Here is a 22934-nt window from a genome sequence, read left to right as displayed (position 1 = left end):
AGTGTTTAAACCTGGCGATTCACAGACCTGCAACCCTGGGGCTAATAATACATTATATGTTAATAAAAAATAAAAAATTTAATAAAAAAAATCTTAGTTTCCACAAACAGAAAGGTCCCTACAATTTCCCTTAATGCCTCATCCCTATGCCTGTCCAATTTTCTTTCTGCCTGATATTCCCCTCCTCCAAGAGCTCTACCAAAGAAAAATATGGCTCATGTTGCCAACAAATTGGGAAGCCAGAGTTTTCCTCTTTTATCTCCATAACCCATGGGTAAAAGGAGAGCACCAGGAGATATCAGGGCTAATCCAAAGAGAATCTCAACTCCAACCAGAAGAGTGGATATAGATGAGCATAAAGTATGGTCACAGAGTTCTTTTTTTTTTTTTTTAGAAGTTTTTTTTTTTAAAGATTTTATTTATTTATTTGACAGACAGAGATCACAAGTAGGCAGAGAGACAGGCGGAGAAGAGAGGAAGGGAAGCAGGCTCCCTGCTGAGCAGAGAGCCCAACGTGGGGCTCGATCCCAGGACCCCGGGATCATGACCTGAGCCGAAGGCAGACGCTATAAGCCACTGAGCCACCCAGGCGCCCCTGGTCACAGAGTTCTCAGCACAAGTTTGGGATTTCCAATTCTTTGCATTACCATACAGGAGATAATAACTAGTTCCAAACCCAATCCTATTTGCGGCAACTCTATTTCCATCATAAGGAAATAAAAACTGTCAGATGTGAGCAACAGGGATTTGCAAAAGGTCAGTCTGGTCTAGTCCTCCATCATTAATGAGACTCACTACTCTCTACTCTCTGTCCTTACGACTTTCACCAGCTGGCTTTCTCACTCTCTACCCTTGGCTGGAAGAGGAGATCCAAGTACAGGTTTAGGGGGAGAGATAAAGGGAATGGCGAGTTGAAGAATGAGCCAGTCCAGGAGAGCTGCTGAGCTAGACCCCCGCAGGGAGGTTGCAATAGTTACTATGTTTGCAACAGATGAGCTCTGTCCTTCTTTCAAAACTCAGGAAGTTGATGTCCTCACAGTTGGTCATACATGACAGTTTAGAATAATAGTACATACTCCGCCCTGAGGACATGAAAGAGAGAGAACACAACTGTAATGACTCCACTTCCTCCTATCATGTTCCGAGGAATAACCTCTCCTCAGAGCTTCAAGAGCCCTTTGCTAAGCCCAAATGAACTACAAGGCTGAGTTTACTCATGACTGACCAGAGAATGGACTGTATTTCCCCAACTGATAAGAAACATCAACCTTTCCTTTACTCAGTATTGTCTTGGGGAATAATGCATTTTTGCCATCCCCTCTACAGGACCGCCCCGTCTTCAGCCACCCACTCCACCATGCACAGGTGGTTATTTCTCAGCCACTCTCTACCCCACGTTACCTTTTCTTGTAAGGAAGTAAAGGTTCTCAACAGCACAGGACTGTTGGTCCTTTAGGGTGCAGGTCTTCATGGTGTCATAGCACAACCCAAGATGGTATTTTCCACATTTATAGCATGTGTTGGTAATCTCTGCCAGACACAGAAAGAGCTCTTTAAAGGATGGAGTCTGAAGATTCTCCAGGCCTGTGGGTTTCTCTATAGGAACTTACTATTGCCTGGTGGTTCCGAATCTTTCTTTGGCCATTGATTCCTGTGATAATATTGTGAACAATAACTTATACAGACATGAATCAACTGTTGTATATGATCTCAAAAGATCAGAGTTCCTAGGAAATTTATCTATGGGCCCTTTATTTTTTTTTTAAGGTTTTATTTATTTATTTGACAGAAAGAGATCACAAGTAGGCAGAGAGGCAGGTGGGGGGGGGGGAAGCAGGCTCCCCGCTGAGCAGAGAGCCCAATGCAGGGCTCGATCCTGGGACCCTGGGATCATGACCTGAGCTGAAGGCAGAGCCACCCTGGCACTGAGCCACCCGGGCTCTATGGGCCCATTATTTAACCTGATGATCTCATACAGTCATAAGGGAAATGAAGCAAAGAGATTTCAGCTTCCTTACTCCAAAAAATGGACTAAATTAGTCTGAGACGAGATAAAACTCCTAAGATTGTTGAGTAAGAATGGATTACAGCCCTCTCTGAAGTTTGAGAGGTTTTTCTCTTCAACATGTCACAAACGACCTGTTTACAAAGGATTGTAGACTAGTCATAGTTGTACCTCTCAGATGTTCCTGAAATTCACCTGGGGGAAAAAAAAGAAAAGCCTTCTTTGTCATAATCTCATACACATCTGCCAAAGCCCAAAGAGCCAACTGTGGAAACTTCCCCTTCCCCAGCCCATCTCTTAATCAACAACAGCTCTCCCTCTACCTCCAGGACTTACCCTTACTTGAGCAAACCAGAAAGACTATGCCCAGCAGAAACACAACAAACATCCTGGAACTTTTGTCATGTACAATTTCCTGTGGAAAGCACTGGTTGATCTCCACCAGTGATCTGTCCTTGGGCTATTCATCCAAATCACGTAATCATAAAATTTCAGGGACAGACAGTAACTCAATGTTCCCAGAACTAAGCCACCAACTTAAGTCTCACTACCCCAAAGGGATCTATTTTTTTTTTAAGATTACTTGTTCATTTATTGAGAGAGGGCACGAGCAAGGGGGAGGAGTGGAGGGAGAGGGAGAAACAGATTCCCCACTGAGCAGAGAGCCTGATGAGGTCTGGGTTTGAGGACACCAAGATCATGACCTGAGCCGAAGGCATATGCTTAACCAACTGAGCCACCCATGCGGCCACCCTGTCCCCACAAGGCATCTATTTAAAAATTCCTCTGAATGATAAGATCAATGGTACAATTTATATAATTTATAATATAATATAGAATTATATAGAATATATTATGATATACAACATATATTATTGTTATATGTTATATATAACATATAATATGTTATATTATTGTATTTATGTTACTTTACATATTATTACATATAATATAATAATCTATATTATAATATAGAAATAATATGTACCATACTCTAATATATAATATACATGTATATAATTTCTAAGCTTTGTGCTTTGCAAGTAGAATCAAATTTCTCTCCTACATTTTAACCTTTCAGGTATTTCAAGACAGGATTTGGAAATCTAGTTCTTTTTATCTCTCTTCACTAACCTGGTCACTCTCCTCAGAACAATTTCAGATTTGTCTCTGTCCAATGGAGACTGAGACACCAGGAACGAACTCAGACTCCAGGTGTAGTCTGGATGTGGAGGTGGGAGCACTGGAGTATCCCTTTCATGGTGGAGGAAAGGGAAACTTCAGGAAAAGGGTGAGGAAAGGTGAAATTTGTCAGGTTTGCCCTCAGGTGTTACCAACTAGCTGACTGATATTCTCATAAATAATTTCTAGGGATATACCAAATGCCAGTATCCCAGGAAGAGAAGATGCCAAGCAGCCAGGACACGACTCAGTGGCCTCACAGAAGCTAAAGTCTAGTTGAAGACATCAAAAGGACACCAAGCACAGTTGGCTAGGTACATCTAGGTGAGGGACATTCAAATGTCACTGCCTGACCAGGGAAGCTTTCCAAGAAGAACGGGGGTTGAGCAGGACTTTGAGGGCTAGCAATGTGTTAGGTGGAAAAAGTGAGTAGGGACAGGCACCCAAAGGAACAGATATGTCAAGAGTACAGAGATGTCAAACAGCTGCCACACTGTGAGGAGAGTGGGTCATGTGGCTACAGAGACACAAGTGAGCCAGAGACTCAGGCACAGAGACACAGCTTGGTGGACAGGATGGCATATCGGTGAAGAGAAGGGCTCAAGGGGACACTGCACTGGTCTTGCTGCTGAGACTCCTCATTTGTAGGATGAAATTTCTTGCTCACTACAGTGTAAATTCAAGATGTCAGTGAAAAGAGCCCTTTTCCCAGAGTTGGGAAACCTATGAAAGTATGCGCTCCTCTGCACCAATACTGAATTCTGGAAAGGACGCTTCCCTCAATCCCAAACTTAAGTTTGTGACACATAATGGGCTCGAATCCTGACTCTGCTGTTTGCCAACTTTGTGACTTTGGGTGAGTTCCTGATGTTGAGACTAACTGTTGTCTCTCATAGGATTAGTATTAGGATTATATTAAAGTTTGCGAAAAAAAAAAAAAAAGCAGCTCATATTTGTTAAGGCCCTGGAAACTATCAAGCACTAACTGCCTGTGCAGTGCTTACAGTTCCATGGGCCCTTTCGCTAGGGTAGGCGTCAGAAACTGCCATCATCAGGAGTCATATACAAGAAGGACACCTGGTTAGGCAAGGCATAGGGTAGTGGCTAGCTGTGGTTATGGCATTCGAGGGGCAAGAGCCTGGCTGTGAGGGGGGGTACCAGGAGCATCCAGTCAAGGGTTAACTTTCAATAAGATGGATATTTGGCTTTGGGTATTCAAAAAGATGAGAAGTTAGTAACCATCTCTTCTAGAATGGACCTTGAAGATAGAAAGTCAGATTCAGAACTAGCTCTAATTTGCCTTGCATAAGTGAGCAGCTAGAACAAGCTGAGTTCTGACTCACTGAGACTGGGTGAGAATTGGGTCCGTTCTTACAGCTTAGGGTATGCTCCGTAGGCTGATGACATGCAGTTTTACAACTCTGTCTCAGACCCCTATTCTGACTTCCAGACTCCCGTCTACAAATCTCCTTCCACTTCGGAAGGCTCACAAGTACCATAATTTCAGGCTGCCTCAAAATGAAATCATAATCCTTCTGGTTCACTAAATCTGCTCCTACTTCAGTGTTTAGGGGTTCAATAAACCTGGGGAAAATTCCTTATAGATCCCTGTGCCTCAGCCTCAAAGAGAATCTAATAGGAAGTCTTATCCATTCTACCTACTAACTTCTCACATGGGTTTATTTTTTTCTGTCCCACTGCCACTACTCTAATCCAATCTGTCTTCATCTCTTGCCTGGTCCAAGGCAATTTTCTTTTCTCTGCCTGTCTCCTTCTATTCTTGCCCAATTATAGTCAATTCTCTATAAGGGAGTCATACAGCGCTTTTACAGGCCCTAGATGCTGCACACCTGCTCAAAACCCTCCAGTGACTTTTCATCACACTTTGAAGAAAATCCAAAGCTCCTCCCACGGCCTGCAAAGTCTTCCCCATTCTGAGCAAAGCCCACTCTCCCTCTTATTTCCTACCACATTCCCCTTGCTCACTCAAATGTCACTGCCTCAGTCCTGGTACATCTTTTTTTTTTTTGTTTTTAGATTTTATTTATTTACTTTAGAGAGAGAGATAGAGCGAGTGAGCGTGCATGTGCACAAGCCAGGGGAGAAGTAGAGGGAAAGGGAGAAGCAGTCTCCCCACTGAGCAGGGAGCCCACTGGCCGCATGGGGCTTGATCCCAGGACCCTGAGATCATAACCTGATCCAAAGGCAGATGCTTAACCAACCAAGCCACCCAGGGCCCCCTTAGTCCTAATATATCTTTAGAAAATGTCAACATCCCTCTCCATCCTTTTTCTTGCTTTACTTTTTAATAACGATTCTCACTACCTGACCTTTCACACCTCTTTGGTCACTTGTTTGATTCCTTGACTATAACAAAGCAAGGACTTTGATTTACCACTGTACCCCAGCATCTGGAGGCTTGGAATGTAGGAAACACCCCCAAAATATTTGTGGAACATCCACTCTTGCATCCTTCAGGCCATTCTCACAGAACAACCAGGTTAATCAGACTGATTTTTTAAAACTATAGTAAGGAGATGAAAACAAGGCTCTTTCTTTCTTTTTTTTTTTAATTTTAAGATTTTATCTATTTATTTGACAGAGACAGACAAAGCAAGAGAGGAAACATAAACAGGGGTAGTAGGAGAGGGAGAAGCAGGCTTCCTGCTGAGCAGGGAGCCCGACGCGAGGCTTGATCCCAGGACCCTTAGATCATGACCTGAGCTGAAGGGAGACACTTAATGACTGAGCCACCCAGGTGCCCCAAAATGAGGCCCTTTCTAAGTTCCAGCTAGGATCTCAAGGTATTTGTAGGTGGCAAGTATTTTTACATTTCAGAGTGAAGTGTTGTGCTACTTATGCAGACTTACAAAGGAAATAAATGACAACCAGTTTCAATGGACCACCCAGATGGTATAAAGAAATAAACACTAATGTGTCAAAGATAACAGGAGAGGAGTTTTTATAGTCTTGCGGGGGGGGGGATGCCTTTCAACACATGGCTCAAAATATACAATCATGAAAAAATTTCATGTTTGGCTACATTAAAAAACTTTCTGAAGCTGGGGGTGGGGTGGGGAATTAACCACTAACTCATAAGCAAAGCCCAAATCACAAATAAGCAATCAGCTACAAAATATTTGCAACTCATAACTCAGACTGAGGGCTAGCTCTTCCTATTATACAACAACATCCTGAAAATTGACTAGAAAAATATTAACAATTCAAGAAGGAAGGTAGATGGTTAATGCTAACATTAGTTCACAGAAAAAGGAATACAAATGGTTATTCAGCATATAAAATGTGCTGAGCCTTACTCATCATTTGAGAAAGGTGAACTGAAACTAGACTCAGATATTATTTTGACATTACAGACTGGCAAACATCGGAATCTGGTAACACCCCTAAACTGGGTGTTACACTCATACACTGCTATAAGTGAACACATCAGTGAGGAGGAAAATGACATAGCAGCTATCAAAATTATACAGATCTAGCGATCTTACCCAAGTCCCTTTGTGGAATTAGTCTTGATCATCTGTGAAAAGCTGAATACACATAGTTCTTTACAATCTGATAATTGCAAGACTGAAAACAACTTATACTGATCTCATTTACGTGTGAAATCTGAAAAAAGGAAGTCAAACTCATATAAATAGAAAATAGAATGGTGGTTACCTGGGGCTCAGGGTGGGAGAAATAGGGAGGTTGGTCCAAGGGTACAAGCTTTCGGGTATAAGATGACGTTCTGGGGATCCACTAATGCAAACTCATGGTTCAGTTAAAGACATTCTTGTGTCTGCGTATTTCCAAAAGTTCAAAACCGGATCCACAGGCTTGATCAAACTCAGATTCCATCTCTTTGGGAAGACAGTAGGTGACGTGTTGTTGTTTAATCAAGGGACAGAATATGTCTGGGCTTCTCTCTATGTTAGTGGCCATTTATGCTTATTATTTAGATCCATAATTCATCAGGTTTTCAAAATGGTGATATTTATTTTTTTTCAAGTTTTTATTTAAATTCTAGTCGGTTAACATACAGTATTATATCAGTCTCAGGGGTAGAATTCAGTGATTCAACACTTCCATACATCACCCGGTGCTCATGACAAGTGCCCTCCCCTCTGGTAACCATCAGTTTGTTCTCTACAGTTAAGAGTCTCTTTCTTGGTTTCCCTCTCTTCCCCCCTCCCCACACCCCAAACATGTTCACTTGTTTTGCTTCTCAAATTCCACATATGAGTGAAATCATATGGTATTTGTCTTTTTCTGACTTATTTTGCTTAGCATAATACTCCCTAGCTCCATCCATATCATTGCAAATGGCAAGATTTCATTCTTTTTATGGGTGAATGATATTTCTTTTGATTATCGATACCACATCTTTGTATCTCTTCATATGTTGATGACATTTGGGCTCTTTCCATAATATGGTTATTGTAGACAATGCAGCCATACACACTGGAGTGCCTGTATCCCTTCAATGAGTATTTTTGTATCCTTTGGGTAAATACCTAGTAGCGCAATTGCTGGATCATATGATAGTTCTATTGTCAACATTCTGAGGACTCTCCATACCGTTTTTTACAGTAGCTGCACCAGTCTGCATTCCAAAATGGTGATATTTAACCTCCCAACTCATTTTTAGTTGTTAGCAGGAATAATTTCATAGACACGCTTTCCTCATCTACTATTTGGTTATCCAGTGGTTCCATTCATATGGCTTCTGATTACTCTCCAAAAGTAACCAATTTTTTCTAATATCATTTTGAACTCATGAATCCAAATACATTTTATCAATCTCAATATACTATATTTCTTATCATTACTAAAGCTTAAATGATCACATCTTTACGGAATCCATTTGAAGTTGTCTCTGTTTGACCCTTGTGCTGTTTGATAATTATCCTGTTATGTGGAATGAAAAGATGTCCCAGTTATCTTGTACGTTGCTTGCCCCAGACTTGAAATTCAAGAAATTCCATACTTCTGTAGTCAGAGAGGCTATTTCAGGACCAGAATCTTCTTACTTCTGAATTGGTCTTTATTCCTTTATTATTCCATTATTCCTAAAAATTATTATTCCCTTATTCCTAAAAATTTTCTGGGAATAAATAGAAGTCAAATGCCTTGTGAGTACCAACTGATATTTCCAATTCAAATACTTAACTTCTTTTATTTTATATCTCTTTTGTTTCACACTGTAAATTCTGGTGCTCAAGGACACAGAATAAAATTAGAATTATATATAACATGCATAGCATAAAATTATACCTATATGAATTGTAATATTGGCATATACAAAATAGAATATAATTATAATCAAATAGAGTTAGAATATTCCATAATTAATTATTTGCTTTATCCCACATTACACATACAACAGTCTAAACATAACAATGTTAATACTACCACCATCGATTACGGTTACTAAAATAGTTTCAGAATTTTGCATATGCTCTCCACTTTTCAACAATCATCTAATGGTTGTATTTCTTCGTAGTAATTTTTAAGAATCAGAAGACTTACATTTTGATGAAGTTAAATTTGTAATTTTTTTCTTCTGTAATTTGTGCTTCCAGGTTCTGTTATAGAAATCTTAGCCTACCTGCATGTTGCGAATATTTTCTCCAATGTTTTCTTTTGGTAGATTTATCATCTTAATTTGTACATCAATCTAAGATCCATCTGAAGTTATATTTAGTTTAATTTCTGTACAGTGTAAAGGAAAAGTTACATCTTTTGCCGTACGGATATCCAGTTGTTCCAGCACAGTTTGCTGGAAAGACTACCAATTTAATAATTCACCATTAAGAGGATTTTTATAGATACTCTTTATCTAATTTAAAAAGTTCTCTTCTACTGTTATCTGATGATAATTTTATTATAAATTGATATTCAATTTTATCATCATGGTTTTGTTTTTCTTCTTCCACAAATGTGGACAATTAAATTGATTCCTTCCTCTAATGTTAAACAACTCTTGTATTCCTGAAGTAACTCTACCTGGTTGAAGTAGATTATCCTTTTTGCATATTGTTGAATTAAGTTTGGTAATGTTTGTTTTGGAATTTTGCATCAGGGTTTGAGAGATCAGTCTCAAAAAATTTTCTGACATTCTTATCATGTCAAGGTTACCTTGGACCCATAACACTGTTAGGTTTTTTTCCTTGATGTTTGAGAGGAGTCACTGGTAAAGACATTGGGGACTATGATTTCCTTAGCAAAAGAGTTATAACTATGCATCCAATTTCATCAGTAATATTTCTTCTTCTGACAGTTTTCACAATTGTTTTAAAAAATGTGTTTTGTGAAATTGTCAAACTTGTTATAGAAAGATTGTTATACTATCCTCTTTATTTTCTTTCCAATGTCTGCTGGAAAGGTAGTGATATATACCTTCTTTATTCCGTTATTCTTTTTTTAGTTTTTTGCATTTGCCTTTTTATAAATCTTGCTTTTAAATTGATTATTCATTTATTTTTGTTGAAGTAGAGCTGACATGCAAATGTTGCATTAGTTTCTGGTGCACAGGGTAGTGATTTGACGGGTTGATACATAAAGCCATGTTCACCACGGGTGTAGCAGCGACCACCTGTCAACATACAGCGCTATTACCATACCATTGACCAGCCTGCCCTGTGCACTAGATCCCGTGACTTATATTCATTCTGTGACTGGAAGAATGCACCTCCCACTTCCCTTCACCCATTTTGCCCACCTCTATTCCTGATATCCTTACGTTTTGTTTTCTCTCCATTTTTATTCATTAAGAATGCGATTTTCAAGGAAACACACTTAGAATTTGTTGATTTTGTCTTTTGAATATCTACCTGCGCTGTTCTCTTTCTTTTCTTACATTTTTGCCAGGTTTGATATGCTCTCCTTTGTCTAGCTCCTTGAGGTAAATAGTTAGATCGTTAGTGTTCTGCATTATTTCTTTACTACTATATCCATTTTAAGACTATAAACCTTCCTTTTAGTCCTGTTTTAGCTGCTTCCCACAGTATGAATGCAACACGTTCATGAGCACTCACTTCAAATTATTTCTAGTTTCCATTATAATTTCTTCTTTAATCCACCAGTAATTTAAAGGTTCCTTTTGTTCCAAACAGTGGGGAAATTTTCTAGTTTTATTTTTATAATTGGTGCATTTCTTAATTCCACATTGATCAAAGAACACATCCTGAATTATTTCAATCTTTTCTGAATTTTTACATCTTGGTTTATCATCCAATTTTGGTAAATATTCAACGTGCACTCAAAAAGAATATGTATTCTGCCTTTGTTAGATGCACTATTCTGTATATGTCAACTGCTTCAAGTTTTACCACCCAGATAACCTATATCCTTACTGATTTTTATATGATTGTTCTATTGGCTAGTGAGGAACGTGTAATAAAATCTCCCCTAATGAGATACCTCATAGTGAGATGAGAAATAATATCTAACTCCCTTATTATTCCTGCCATTCTTCGGTTTTCTACATTCTGATGCCATGTTGTTAGGTGTACAAATACTTTGAATTATGATATCTTCCTGGTAGGTTAACTTCCTTCTCATTATGAAAAGTCTCTTTTCATCTCCAGTAAGGTTTCTCACCTGAAAGTAAATTTTTTGGATATTTGTGTAACTATGCCAGGTTTCTTTTTCTGAGTCAGGGTTTTCATGGTATGACTTTTTTTAATCTTTTACTTTCAACCCTCCTCACTCTTCTTGTTTTTGATAGAGCTCATAAGTAGCACAGGGTTGGGTTTTTGAAAATACCATCTGACAATCTTGGACTATTAATTAGAATATCTAATCTCTTTGTATTTAATTCAGTTACTGGTGTATATAGAAGATTTTACTTAGCACCTATTTTTTTTCCTATTTGAACTGTTTTAGATTCTTCTAAAATTTTTTCCCGGACTTCTTTTGGATTTCTCAAAAATATTTATTATTTCATTGTACTTATTTATTAGCTCTACTTTTTATTTAAACTCTTCTCTAAATTGTTACCTTGATATTACCGCGTACATCTTTAACTTATTACAGAAAACTGCCAATTATCACCTTTCCCACTTCACCAGTAATACTATGACCTTAGCACACATTCATGTAGGCCTACCTGGCTTTTGTTTTGTTGTTGTAATTACTGAAACACTACACAGCCAAGGAATAATCAGTGAGACTGGAAGATATGCCAAGAGTAACTTCCAAAACTGAAATGCAAAAAGAGAAAAAAAATGAAAAAGATAGAACAGAATAATCCAGACTGTGAGGCAAATAGAAAGGGTATAACATACATAGTGGGAATACTGGAAGAAAAGAAAGAGATAAAGGAATGGCAGAAATATTGCGAGTAATGACTGAGGATTTTCCAAAATTAATGAGAAACACCAAACCACATATTCAGGAAGATAAGAGAGCACCATGCAGGATTTTAAGAGATAGTAATAAGAGACAGCTGCTCCATGGGCCACAATTCCCAGCCCTTCTTCCCTGCCGCCCACAAGGCGTTCCCCCAGCCTTGGAGATGCTCAAAGCACAACAGAAGGTGGCGGTACAAAGGGTATCCCAGACCTCGGCTCCCATGGTGACCACTGTGATCATCACAAAGATAAAGGGGGCATTATAGACTTTTAAATGGGTCAATTTTCCAGGAAGACATAACAATCCTTAATGTGCATGTGCCTTGCCACAGAGCATCACACCGCAAAAACTGATAGAACTGCAAGGGGAAATAGATGAATCTGCCGTTATCGTTGTAGATTTCAGCACCCCTTTATCATTAATGGGCAATCCAGTAGGCAGAAATTCAGGACATAGCTTAGTGAATAGCACCAATCCACACTTCGATCTAATTGACATTTATAGAATATCTTATCCAGCAGACAGAATACTACAGTGTATGCTCTCAGAACTCAATGGAATTAAACTAGAAATCAGTAACAGAAAGATAGCTAGAAAAAACAATCCTCAAACACTCGGAGATTAAATAACATACTTCAAACTTCCTTATGGGTCAAAGAAGAAGTCTCAAGAGAAATTTAAAATATTTTGAACTAAATGAATTCAATTCAAATGTCCATCAACAAATGGATAAACAAATCGTGGTATGTCCATAGAATAAGTATGTCCAGGCAATATAAAGAGATAAACCATTGACTCAGTAATGTGGATAAATCGCACAAACAATATGCTGACTGAAAGAAGCCATACCAAAAAAAATTACTTGCTGTATGATCTCATTTTATAAAATTCTAGGACATGCAAACTGATCCAAAAGTACCAGAAAGCAGCTTAGTGGTTGCCTGCAGATGCTAGGAGGAGAGACGGAGATGGGAGAGAGGCATTACAAAAGAAATTATGAAGGGTCACATGGAAATCTCTAGACCTGATGAGTATGTTCACTGACTTGATCTGGGTGATGGTTTCACAGGCATGAACATGCCAAATATTATCAAATTGCAGACTTTAAATAAGAGCAGTTTTTTGGATATCAATGATACCATAATAAAGCTATTATGAAGAAAAATATTTTAAAATAAAACATAATGTATTTTAAAATCATCGAGGGACACATGGACATTTTATACTCCAGATATGTTACAAATTAAAAATATTTTTTTAAATTTCTTTTCAGCGTAACAGTATTCATTGTTTTTGCACCACACCCAGTACTCCATGCAATCCGTGCCCTCCCTAATACCCAGCACCTGGTTCCCCCGAACCTCCCACCCCCCCGCCCCTTCAAAACCCTCAGGTTGTTTTTCAGAGTCCATAGTCTCTCATGGTTCACCTCCCCTTCCAATTTCCCTCAACTCCCTTCTCCTCTCCATCTCCCCTTGTCCTCCATGTTATTTGTTATGCTCCACAAATAAGTGAAACCATATGATAACTCTGCTTGACTTATTTCACTCAGCATAATCTCTTCCAGTCCCGTCCATGATGGGTATTTACCCCAAAGATACAGATGTAGTGAAAAGAAGGGCCATCTGTACCCCAATGTTTATAGCAGCAATGGCCACGGTCGCCAAACTGTGGAAAGAACCAAGATGCCCTTCAATAGACGAATGGATAAGGAAGATGTGGTTCATATACACTATGGAGTATTATGCCTCCATCAGAAAGGATGAATACCCAACTTTTGTAGCAACATGGATGGGACTGGAAGAGATTATGCTGAGTAAAATAAAAATATTTTTTTTAAAAAATTGAACTACAGTAGGGGAAAATGTTTTGTCCTCAGACGAATCCATCTTCAGCACTTCTGTGACATTTTAGATATGATTTATACCAGAAATATAGAAAGCATAAAACATCGTGGGGGCACCTGGCTGGCTCAAATGGTGGAGCATGCGACTCTTGATCGTGGGATTGTGAGTTCGAGTCCCACATAGGGTATAGAGTCTACACAACATAAAATTAAAAAAAAAATTTAAATATGAAATAGTGTGATTCCTGGACTCAACATTAGTGTCATGAAGATAGAAATGACTTTCAAAAGATTTCTGGGGTATTTCCAGATGATCACGGATTTCTCCTTTCAAGTAAATTGACAGAGAATTTTGTATTTCAATTCCATTCTGGCAGAGTTTTTCCCACAGCACTTGAACATTTGCAAGGGGAAAAAAGGGGAGATGTTGGTCAAAGAGTGCAAACTTACACTTAGAAGATGAGCAAGTTCTAGGAATGTAATGCACAGCATTGTGATTACATTACTTGAAAGTGGCTAAGAGAGTAGATGTTTAAATGTCCTCACCACTAAAAAGAGATGGCGATGATGTGTGACATCATCGATGTTGATGATTGTGTGACACAATAGAGTCATTAGCTAAGGCCGCCATACTAGTTAGCTAACTGCCACCATTGGGTTGTATCCTATTGCAATATCTAAGTGTATCAAATCAACATAATATAGACCTTAAAGTTACCCAAAGCTAATGTTAATTATATCTGAATAAAGTTGAGGGGAAAACATACATTTGCAAGGATATTGGCCTCTACCTTCTTCATTTATACCGGCAGTTTAGCCAAGAAAGCTTTGATTTTTTTCAGTAGCTCCTTAGCAATAAGTTCAGGGCCTTACATGCAAACATATATCACATTCAGATGGTTAAGTATCTTTGGAATGAGCCACGCCATGAATAAAGTCCTCTTTTTCAAAATGTTCCAGGGTAGGTTTGCTTTTTCTTGAAAAAATAAACAAATAAATAAAACTTCTTTATCAAAATCGGTACTAAAGTTTGCCAGAGAACTTCTGTGTGATAGAGAAGATTTTCCTATTTTCCAAAAAAATATTTTTTATTTTAAAAGATTTTATTTGTTTATTTGGCAGACAGACAGACAGACAGCCCGATGCTGGGCTCGATCCCAGGACCCTGAGATCATGACCTGAGCCAAAGGCAGAGGCCTAACCCACTGAGCCACCCAAACGCCCCTCCACAAAAGTATTTTTTAAATGTGATGATTTAGAAACTTACTTTGGATAAAGTTGATGACTTTTGGCTGACGGCAGAATTTCTTTCAGAGTTGTTTGAATAGTCTGTTGTCTATTGTGCATGTCTGTCCTAAAATCGAGTGGCTAGGATGTGAGGAGATTCATTTCTCAAAGAAGTAGGAAAACCAAATGGTCACCAAGCATTGTAGGAGTTCCATCTGTGAAAAGGGAAGAGAAGCTTTTGTTTCAAAGTTCTGCATGATAGGGCGCCTGGGTGGCTCAGTGGGTTAAGCCTCTGCCTTCGGCTCAGGTCATGATCTCGGGGTCCTGGGATTGAGTCCTGCATCGGGCTCTCTGCTCAGCAGGGAGCCTGCTTCCCCCTCTTTCTCTGCCTGCCTCTCTGCCTACTTGTGATCTCTCTCTGTCAAATAAATAAATAAATAAATAAAATCTTAAAAAAAAAAAAAAGTCCTGCATGATAAAACCACCTTTTTACCATTGCCAAAAAGTCACTGATTTTTGCAATTGCCAAAAGGGACTCATGATGTAAGAATTCTTTGACAGCTTCAGCATGCACAGAGCATGCTGAAGGGAAACTGGCAACATTGAAAAAGGTTCCTTTAGTTTCATCCATTGTAAAATGAAGGAGTATGGCAAATGTCCCAATTCCTCAATGACTGTTTCAAATTTTTAAAGAAATATCAAGTATCCTATTTGAGAAGGAAAATGTAGTACGGATTTTTTTCCCTTTGTTGCAGTCCACAAATCAGTGCCAACATGGTTCACTAAAGTTTATCCAATATAAGTGGAGCTTCTTTTCATCCAACAAGCTGGTAAGGAAATGTATGGAAGCCCCAAGAAAATGGTTTTGTAAAATGGCACAGCTCCATTCAGAAATGTGCCAATTCTTTTTTTTTTTTTTTTTTAAGATTTTTTAATTTACTCATTGGGGAAAGAGAGAGTAGGCAAGAGGGGGCGGGGCAGAGGGAGAGGGAGAAGCAGACTCTCCACTGGGCAGGGAGCCTAATGCAGGGTTTGAACCCAGGACCTTGAGATAATGACCCCAGCCAAAGGCAGATGTCCAACCCACTGAGCCACCCATGTGCCCCAGAAACATGCTAACTTTTTCTTTTCTTTTTAAAAAATATTTATTTATTTATTTGACAGAGAGATCACAAGTAGGCAGAGAGGCAGGCAGAGAGAGAGGAGGGAAGCAGGCTCCCTGCTGAGCAGAGAGCCCGATGTGGGGCTTGATCCCAGGACCCTGGGATCATGACCTGAGCCGAAGGCAGAGCTTTAACCCACTGAGCCACCCAGACGCCACCATGCTAAGTTTTTCAAACTGAGCTTTCTTATTATGAGAAATTCCTAATTTTCTGGACAGACAGAAGTGAGACGCACTTTCATTTTATCTGGCTTCACACTTGCATTCATGAGAATATTTACACACACACACACACACACACACACGTACACACACAAAAAACACTGTGGCCTTTGTGTTCCAGTAAGTTCAAAGATGCAAATGAAAACATCTAATTGCTGTTCTTTCACGTCTATTAGTAATAGCCTTGGGTACTGCTAACATTTTGCAGTTTGTTGCCAATATTAAATATGGAAAGAAATGATAAATCTCCTTTAGACTCTAGGAGCCAAGAGCAGGCCACCCCAAGATGGGCTACTTTGGCATGAAGATTATTTTTAGTCAAAAAGCAATCCATCAGTGGCTCCTGGGTGGCTCAGTTAACTTCTGCCTTTGGCTCAGGTTATGATCTCAGGGTTCTGGGATCGAGCCCCGTCTCAGGCTCCCTGCTCGGTGGGGAGTCTGCTTCTCCCTCTCCTTCTGCTCCTCCCCCCAATTCTGCTCTCTCTCAAATAAATAAATAAAATCTAAATTTAGAAAAGCAAGTAATTACAAGCCAGCAGATTCAGGAAAAGTTCTTTACCTACCCCTCAACTGCCTAAAAGAACTTAGATGCAGGAGCTGCTCCAGGAAGAGAGCTATCACTGTAGATAAAATTACAGTATGATAAGAACTAGGTATGGTAGATGGGGAGGAACCTAGCCCTCTATATCCCACTGTTTCTGAGTAGCCCAGCAAACTTCTGTTCACAAAAATTTACTCTTTATTTTTTATGTTTCAGTAAATTGCATTCCTTTCCTCTGAAGTCACAGATGCCTACCCCCTCCTCCTTAGTTTGGGTGGACATATATACCTCATTTTGCCTGCCTGTCTTTGGAACTTCCATGTTTGAGTGGATTCCCCATATGTATGCTATTAAATTCGATTTTTCTCCTATTAATATGTTTCATGTGAATTTGATTCTTAGTCTGGCCAAATGGACCTTGAAAGGGACAGAAATTCTTGCTCCCTGACAAGAGGTTAATAGAAAAATATTAAAATTTTCTATCAAGGTTCATAGAACCTGTGAAACTAAGAGGACACTAGACCCCATATTAATAAATTTTGTTCAGGAATGAAGGTAAGGTGCTAACAAAAATCTGCTACTCACATGTATAAGTTCAGTCCATATACTGTTCTGAAAGGGTTTTTTGAAACTTTTCATTAGGCACTGGGACTTTTCATCTAAAGCATTAGATTATCAGCAATATTGTGAATGAAGTCAGAATTTTAGTGACACTGATCTATACTGGAACCTCATCTGGGCTTCTTGACAGACCCTGCACCACCAGGGTGTTGTGAGGGCTCCGTGAAGTGATCTAAGTAGAAGTGGCTAGCCTTGTGTATAGCACATAGCAAACACTCGATAAATGTTGGTTTTGTTCTTCTTTCCTTTACCTCTTTTCCCACTAGCAATTGGATTTATGAGGGTGATTTCCCTGGGACCTGCGATCTGGCTCCTCTCCACCAGATTTTTGAAACAATCATTATCTCACACTCTAGTCTCCATACACATTCTGGAAAGCCACTGCTTGGGAACAAAGTAGCCAGCTTCTGACTCTGTGCCAAGGTCCATGTCCCAAAACAAAGGGCAGAATTTAGAAGCACAAGTTAAGAGTTTGCTCATCTGTGGTATCATCAAGATCTCTTACCCACCCTGAAGGCAAGAGAGACCATGAATATGAGGACACAATGTTCTGCTTTCTCCTCCTCAGAGCAGGGCAAATGGCATCTATGCTGAGCAGGTGGCTGTCTTGTCATGGAGTGCCTTAATTTGGGACTCTGTATCAGTGGGAGAGTGGAGAGTGGTATCATGTGAGGTTTATCCTTCATTCATTCCCTCCTTCGTTGAGCCATCGTGGTTCAGCACACCATCATGTGCCAAGAAAACTGCTAGGTCAGGAGAACAGAACTTAGTACCCGTCCTCATGATTCACATTATGCAACCTTAGAATGTTGAAGTTGTAAGGGACCATAAGAATGGTTGAAGTCTAACATCACAGATAAATGGCTTGCTAAAGATGCCATGAATTACACAGTAATCCACCAAAGGTCTCCAGACTCCTAGGGAAATCCTCTTTCCATTGTACCACACTGCTCCTGGTGGGTTCTAATAGTTATTCTTTCCTATGTCATCCTAAATGAAGAAAGAAATTGTTTTCAAGAGAAAATCTGATGGATGAGGTACTGGGAGAAGATGAGGAGAAAGTCAGAGGATCCCAGTGTTTGGGCAGAATTGCAAAATTCCACAATCCTAACTGGAAAGAATCTAGTAGAAAAGAGATTCAAAACTCAGGGGGCCTTTCAGAAAGCATCTACCAAGGAAGAAGAGTAGACCCTGAAAACCAACTGCAGCTTTACCTAGAATGTACTTTGCTTCCTTGGCTATGATTTTAGAGTCATTCTCTTTAAATAGATAAAGCAGAGAAAATGGGTGGCAAATAAAATGCTCTGATAGCCTTGTAAACCCAAGCACCAAAGGCTCAGGGTTTTGCCCTCTTGATAAGCCTTTGGAAAGTCCTGAAAAATACCATCCGGTTTCTAAGATGCTCTCTATGGAACCAGTTCCCTGTCTAAGGCTTTTGGCCCTCTTCTTAGGCAAAGATGGGCTCCATCATATTGAGTGGTCATAGAAAAAGGACACTGTAAATTCTGTGCCATTTGTACTAAGACCTATGTCATCCAGTCTTCACCTGATGTCTAAAAATGTCAGACTTCATTTTTTTTAAAGATTTTATTTATTTATTTGACAGAGAGAGACACAGCAGGAGAGTCAACAGAAGCAATGGGAGAGGGAGATGGAGAAGCAGGCTTTCTGCCGAGCAGGGAGCCCAATGCAGGGCTTGATCCCAGGACCCTGGGATCATGACCTGAGCCGAAGGCAGATGCTTAATGACTGAGCCACCCAGGTGCCCCTTAGTATGTTTTAATGAACATATTGTTCCTACAAGAAAGAACATGCCATTAAATTAGCTCTGTATGGAAGATTCCTAATATTTCTAGCCAAGGTGCTATTAGCTCACAGGCAGGTTTAGGAACCCTAGAATGCCAAGACTGGCAATGGTTTCCCGCCGCTTTGCCTGTGGTGAACCTTTACTGAGTTAACTCTTTTTTTTTTTTTTAAGATTTTATTTATTTATTGGACAGACAGAGATCAAACGTAGGCAGAGAGGCAGGCAGGGGGGGGGGGGAGCAGGCTCCCCGCTTGATCCCAGGACCCTGAGATCATGACCTGAGCTAAAGGCAGAGGCTTTAACCCACTGAGCCACCCAGGCGCCCCTGAGTTAACTTTTATAGAGTCGTAACTAAATCATAGAAAAACCAGCTGGTTCACAACGTGATAAAGATCGTGTTGTGTGATAATCCTAAGGGAGACTTCATAGCCCTACAGAATAAACAGTCTCTGGGTGTGAAGAACAGATTTCTGCTAAGGTGAAGGGGTCCTAGGCTGAGAATCAGAAGTTCTAGGTTGAAGGCCCAGCTCGATCATAGATTATATATCTTTTTAATCTCTTTCACTCTGCTGTTTCTCCCTCAAAGGGTAAGGAGCTACATGAACTTTCCTGACTTATACATTGTTCTACTTTCACACATGGGACTGTGCCTGGCACACAACAGTTCCCAGTAAATGTTTGCTGAATGTATGAATAAATGTCCAAGAGGCAGGGTGCCTGGGGGGCTTAGTCGGTTAAGCATCTGCCTTGGGCTCAAGCGTCATGATCCTAGGTTCCTGGGATCGAGCCCCACATCAGTCTCCCCGCTCAGCAGTAAGTCTTCTTCTCCCTCTTCCTTTCCCTCTGTGGTCTCTCTCTCTCTTTCAAATAAATAAATAAAATCTTAAAAGAAAAATCTCCAAGAGGTATTGAATCAAGGTGGTGTCAAGTGTGGCCTCCACTCACTATGTAATCATGGGTAAGATGTTAGACCTCACCAAGCCTGTTTTCTCCTCTGTAAAATTAGGGTAAGAATGATAACATCATAACTATAACAATAATTACTAGGAGAAAGATTTTATTTAAAAAAAAAGTTAACTTGGGGGCGCCTGGGTGGCTCAGTGGGTTAAGCCTCTGTCTTCGGATCAGGTCATGATCTCAGGGTCCTGGGATCGAGCCCCGCATCGGGCTGTCTGCTCAGCAGAGAGCCTGCTTCCCTCTCTCTCTCTACCTACTTGTGATCTCTCTCTCTCTCTCTTTGTGTCAAATAAATAAAATCTTAAAAAAAAAAAAAAGTCAACTTATAAGCCAGAAAAAAAAGTTAGCTTGCTGTAAACCCCCACATTGACTAATTATCATTATACTTGCTATAGGGTACAGAGAAAATAAACTTGAGCTTCCAGAGGAAGCCTTGGGTGATTGGTTGCCTTTAGGCATGAATAATCCTTGCCCTATCGTGCAGGTTTTGTCCCTCTAGCCTGAAGAGCCATCCTTGCAGTTCCCGGCTTCTTCCTGTGCAAGGGACTTCTGGCTCAGGATGGACAAACACTTCTTGATGGTTTTCTTCCTTTTCTGCTTCATTGTAGGTGAGTCACAGACCTGAGAAGTGGACTCCAGAGACAGGTTATAGGGAGGCCCTGGAAAATCTCCATGTACTGTAGGTACCCATGGAGGGCTGAACTTTGAACGCATTTATGAGGGAGGAAAAGCCATTCTAAAGAATGCTCCTTCTGTCTTACAGGCCATCTTTTCTGACCTTCTCAACATTCTGTCCTTCCTCATCAGGAGCTCTGTGAACCCCTTCCTCACCAGCCTCTGTGGCTGCCCCTTTCTCCATTCTGTCTCTACCACTCCCCATAATTCAAAATCCTAGCAAGATTTTCCTGAGGATATCCTTTCATTCATAAATCTGTATCCCATTTGCTGACAGAGCTGGTCGGTGTATAATGGATAATTCTGTAGTTTTAGTGCCAGTGGCTTTTGATATTCTTATCAGGGACTTTATATGAAAACAAATGATTATAGGAAAGGAAATACTGGATGCTCTAGAATCAGAATTTTTTAAAAAATGCTTCGGCTGCTGTCTTAAATTCTCTGTACCTTTGACTGCTTATCTGAGAAATGGGGAAATACTTACAAAGCTTTTGTCATGATTAAATCAGATACAAAGTGAGAGAACATGGCCCGAATGAGATGCTCAATAAAGGCTACCTTCCTTTCACATTTGGGCTTTTTGCTTGTTTCTTTTATTAACCTGTATTTCAATTAGCTCACCCCACCATACCATGTCACTAACTAGTCATAATTCATGAGGACTTTACACAGATTCAGTTTGAAGATTACAGAGTATATTCCCTAACAATATCTAAGCAGCAAATGTTAGCAACACTAGCTTGGGTAAAATATTTTATTTTATATTTTATTTCTTTATTTTTATTGTGTTATGTTAGTCATCATTAGTTTTTGATGTAGTGTTCTAAGATTCATTGTTTGTGTATAACACCCAGGGCTCCATGCAATCTGTGCCCTCCTTAATTTGGGTAAAATATTTTAAAGCAGTCACCCTCATTATTATACTCCTGCCTGCCTACAGTGCTGTCAGGTAGACTATGCCATCATTAATAGAACCATTTCAAAGCTGGGGTGGGGGGGAATGCCACGGAGGCAAAATCATTGCTCTAAGTTACCCCGGTTAAAAGGGCTGAAATAGGGACCAGAAGAATCCTTTTCTTCTCACAATGGCATTTCTCTTGGAAATGAAGTTTACTACATACATACATCTTTACTACATGCTCTTTTCCCCACCACCAGCTCTTCATCCACCCCCTGCGCCCCACCCCCAGCTCCCACAATCCGGTCTAGATAATTCCAGGTCCTTCCCAAGTTCCCCTGGTCTCACTCACAGCAGCTGTCCACTCTCCAGCAGCGACACCACTGAAGTGCATGACGTGCCACCTTCGCGCACGGACAGATCGCTGTAGAAGAGGCTTTGGTTTCTGTGTTGCTGAGAAGTATGAGTCATGCATGACTTTAAAGATCTTCCAGGGTAAGTTAGAGGGGTCAGGGGAGGTACTGTGAGATTCTTGGACATTCTTAGGAGAGTCAGCAATTTCATATCTCAACTCAGGCTAATCCAGGAGAGGGACCGAAGAGCAGAATGCCCCTGAGCTCAGGTCCCTGTGCACGCAGACAGAAGTGGATGGGGGAAGATGAGATAGGAGGAAGAAGAGGGGGGTTCTATGTTCCCAGTAAAACTAACCAAACAGATCTGAACTCTGAAGGTACTAAAGCACTAGTTGCTAATCTTCTACCAGGAATAGGAATGAAGCAGCTACAGAGAATCGTTGGTTGTTAGGGACCTCAGGCAAACAACCATGAAGGGGGCCAGTGATGTCTATGTCTCCCTGCCTCTGTTCTTCTGGTATGTAGAAGCTGTGAAGCCATCCCTTAACCTACCCTGATGCCTAATTAAATTTTCAGACAGGACTAGTGCCAGGTTTGACCTGTCTTTACAGAACTTAGATCACTGCATTATTTTCTATGTTCTTCCTTATTACAGATAACATTCTGCAGTTATCATATATGGTGTGTCAGAAATTCTGCAGAGACTTGACCTTTGATTTCAACAATCGGACTTACGTTCATAAGTGTTGCAAGCAAAATTTTTGTAACCTCAAAATCTAAAATATTGGCCCTCCAGAGGTCTCACTTTAGAATGATGTCAATGTTTCTCCCCTTTCATGCTCCATGCGCCCTTGCTTTCCTGCCTTATCCATCCTCGATGTACTGCAGCTCTCTTCCCTTCAGTGTCATCTTTCCTGATGCTTCTAGCTTGGTTTCTACCTTAGTCAGAGGATAATGATCCAAAACAACAGATTTCTCCCATGACAGGGAATGGCATTACCATACTCCAAGAAGTCTGTCCTGAGAGTCTCCGTACAGCAAAACTTAAAACATGACTGTTCCCAAACCTTATGATTAGCTTAA

At 40.2% G+C, this 22934-nt stretch overlaps 2 protein-coding genes across 2 annotated transcripts; one reads left to right on the top strand and one right to left on the bottom strand.

The window, feature by feature from the left end:
- Window positions 1-945: 945 nt before the first annotated feature.
- On the bottom strand, window positions 946-20528 carry PATE2 (prostate and testis expressed 2; the record flags this gene model as incomplete). Its single annotated transcript, XM_080816378.1, has 3 exons — window positions 946-1082; window positions 1402-1530; window positions 20426-20528. 3 exons carry the CDS (start codon window positions 20526-20528, stop codon window positions 946-948), a joined length of 369 nt encoding a protein of 122 aa, XP_080672504.1.
- A 69-nt stretch (window positions 20529-20597) lies between these two features.
- Window positions 20598-22631, top strand: PATE3 (prostate and testis expressed 3; the record flags this gene model as incomplete). The annotated part of the gene is made up of 3 exons (XM_080816377.1): window positions 20598-20604; window positions 21874-21993; window positions 22507-22631. The coding sequence occupies 3 exons, from the start codon at window positions 20598-20600 to the stop codon at window positions 22629-22631; spliced, it is 252 nt and encodes an 83-aa protein (XP_080672503.1).
- Window positions 22632-22934: the final 303 nt, after the last annotated feature.

The sequence above is a fragment of the Martes martes genome, assembly GCF_963455335.1.
Source record: "Martes martes genome assembly, chromosome: 10".
Lineage (NCBI taxonomy): Eukaryota > Metazoa > Chordata > Mammalia > Carnivora > Mustelidae > Martes > Martes martes.
This window is presented reverse-complemented; position numbering and strand designations above follow the sequence as displayed.